Source organism: Budorcas taxicolor, chromosome 25 (genome assembly GCF_023091745.1).
Source record: "Budorcas taxicolor isolate Tak-1 chromosome 25, Takin1.1, whole genome shotgun sequence".
Lineage (NCBI taxonomy): Eukaryota > Metazoa > Chordata > Mammalia > Artiodactyla > Bovidae > Budorcas > Budorcas taxicolor.
Genome location: NC_068934.1, coordinates 47,032,201 through 47,034,256, shown reverse-complemented (window position 1 = coordinate 47,034,256; position 2,056 = coordinate 47,032,201). Strand labels below are relative to the sequence as shown.

Below are 2,056 nucleotides of genomic sequence, written 5' to 3'. Positions count from 1 at the left end.
GAGGGTGGACTGAAGGGGGAAAGAGAAATAAATAAAGGATTGTATTTGTTTTTCAATGGCTGGATGATCCTGGTGTGCCATAAAGCCAGCATGTAATTAAACTATTCTTCGTACCTGAGGTCCAGTTTAAAAAAACTTTAGTTCACAGAATTTGAAGATTATGTGTGAAAAAAAAAACGACTATCAATAGATGTAGAAAAGCCTTTGATAAAAGTCAATTTATCTCTTCATGATGAAAAGGAACCTAAACTCAAGATAGAAGAGACCCTTTTAGCTTGACAAAAGGCATCCCTAATAACTCTGAGTCTGCAGTGGTGGACTCGCCGGCAGATCCAGGCAGGGTGGGAGCCACGGGGAGCAACTGTAGTCTGTTGCAGAAAGAAAATCGGGGTAGGGGGCGCTAAGCAATGCAAAATCTCACACTGGTCCATCTCCCTTCCACAGGATGAACTATACTCTGCTCCAGGCCCCGGCCCTGGTAGAGAGCAGTCCCGAGGTGGAGGAGCTGGGCACGGCCCACTGGGTGCTGAGTGCAATGGTCCTGTTCACCTGTGTGGGTGGCTTTGTGGGCAATGGCCTGGTGGTCTGGTTGCTGGGCTCCCAGGGGCAGAGGAGCCCTTTCAGTGTCTACGTCCTCCACTTGGGCGTGGCGGACCTCCTCTTCCTCCTCTGCATGGCCTCCAAGGTCATCCTGAATTGCTTCCAGCTGGACAGCACAGGCCACATGGCCCTAGAGATAGTGAGCAGGGGGAAATACTTCACCTACATGGCCGGCCTGAGCCTGCTGACCGCCATCAGCATGCAGCGCTGCCTCTCCGTCCTCTTTCCCATCTGGTACAAGTGTCACCGGCCCCAGCACCTGTCGGCCGTGGTGTGCACCCTGCTCTGGGCGCTGTCCCTCCTGCTGAACACGCTGGCCGCATTCTTCTGCAGTGATTTCTTGGGCTGGGACAAGCTGCTGTGCTTCAGGATGGACTTGGTCATCAGCATCCTCCTCATGGGGGTCTTCACGCCCCTGATGGCCGGGTCCGGCCTCATCCTCTGTGTGCGGGTGCAGAGGAGTTCCACCGCGACCCACCGGCCGCCCACGCGGCTGTACCTAACCATCCTGGTCTGCGTCTTGGTGTTCCTCGTCTTCGCCCTGCCCCTCGGCATCCATTGGTTCCTCATCTCCTGGTTGGACCTGCCCCAGCAGACGAAGACTCTCTTCAGCCTACTTGCCCGCCTCTCCTCGGCGGTGAACAGCAGCGCTAACCCGGTCATCTACTTCCTGGTGGGCAGGCGGAAGAGCCGGGGTCTGCGGGAGCCCCTGGGGGCCGTGCTGCGCAGGGCGCTGAGGGAGGAGCCGGAGCTGGAGAGGAGGGAGACGCCCTCCTCCACCACCACCACTGACCCGGGGGTCTAAGGGCTCCGGACCCTGGACACCAGCCTGCCTGGCTGGCTGGCGGTTGGGAGCCCAGAAGGCTGTTTGCATCTCATCCTGTGGGGATCTCTCATCTTTTTGCATCCCATCTCTTTCCCACCCTCCAAGCCTCCCCACTGACTGTCCTGTCCAAGACCTCACCATGCGACTCAGTTGGGAAGATGAAGTAATTTTGTTGTTGTTGTTGTTCAGGGAGGATCTTCTGATCAGAAGGCAGGTGGAAGCTTTCAGCCCTGGTCTGTCTGATCCTATTTATCTAAACAGCCTCTACAGGTAGGTAGCCTGCATCCCATTGGATGAGAAGGTCCCTTCTCTCAGCCTCCTCCCTCCAAGAGGGCATCTTAGTACAGGAAGTAGGATGTAATTCTTGTGACTTCACGACCCCCTCGCTGGTCCTTGGGCATGTGCAGCTGGCCGCAGGGTGATGCCCCTGGTCCACCTCCCGCCAGGTTTCCGGCTGACTCCCTCTATTCCTGCAGGCTGCAGCCCATCAACTGAATCACCACTGCTGACCGCCGATCATGAAGTGGCTCTGTCCTCCATGTGGCCAGCACCTGACCGCTGGCCTTTGTCTTTTCGTCACCTTGCCCCCTCGGCGGGTCTGATCGCTTTCCTCCATGAGGCCACACTGGA

The 2,056-nt window shown here is 56.7% G+C and overlaps 1 protein-coding gene across 1 annotated transcript; it reads left to right on the top strand.

Moving 5' to 3' along the window:
* The first annotated feature begins 445 nt into the window (after positions 1–445).
* Positions 446–1,405, top strand: LOC128068592 (mas-related G-protein coupled receptor member D-like). Its single transcript, XM_052661702.1, has one exon. The coding sequence runs from the start codon at positions 446–448 to the stop codon at positions 1,403–1,405; it is 960 nt and encodes a 319-aa protein (XP_052517662.1).
* Positions 1,406–2,056: the final 651 nt, after the last annotated feature.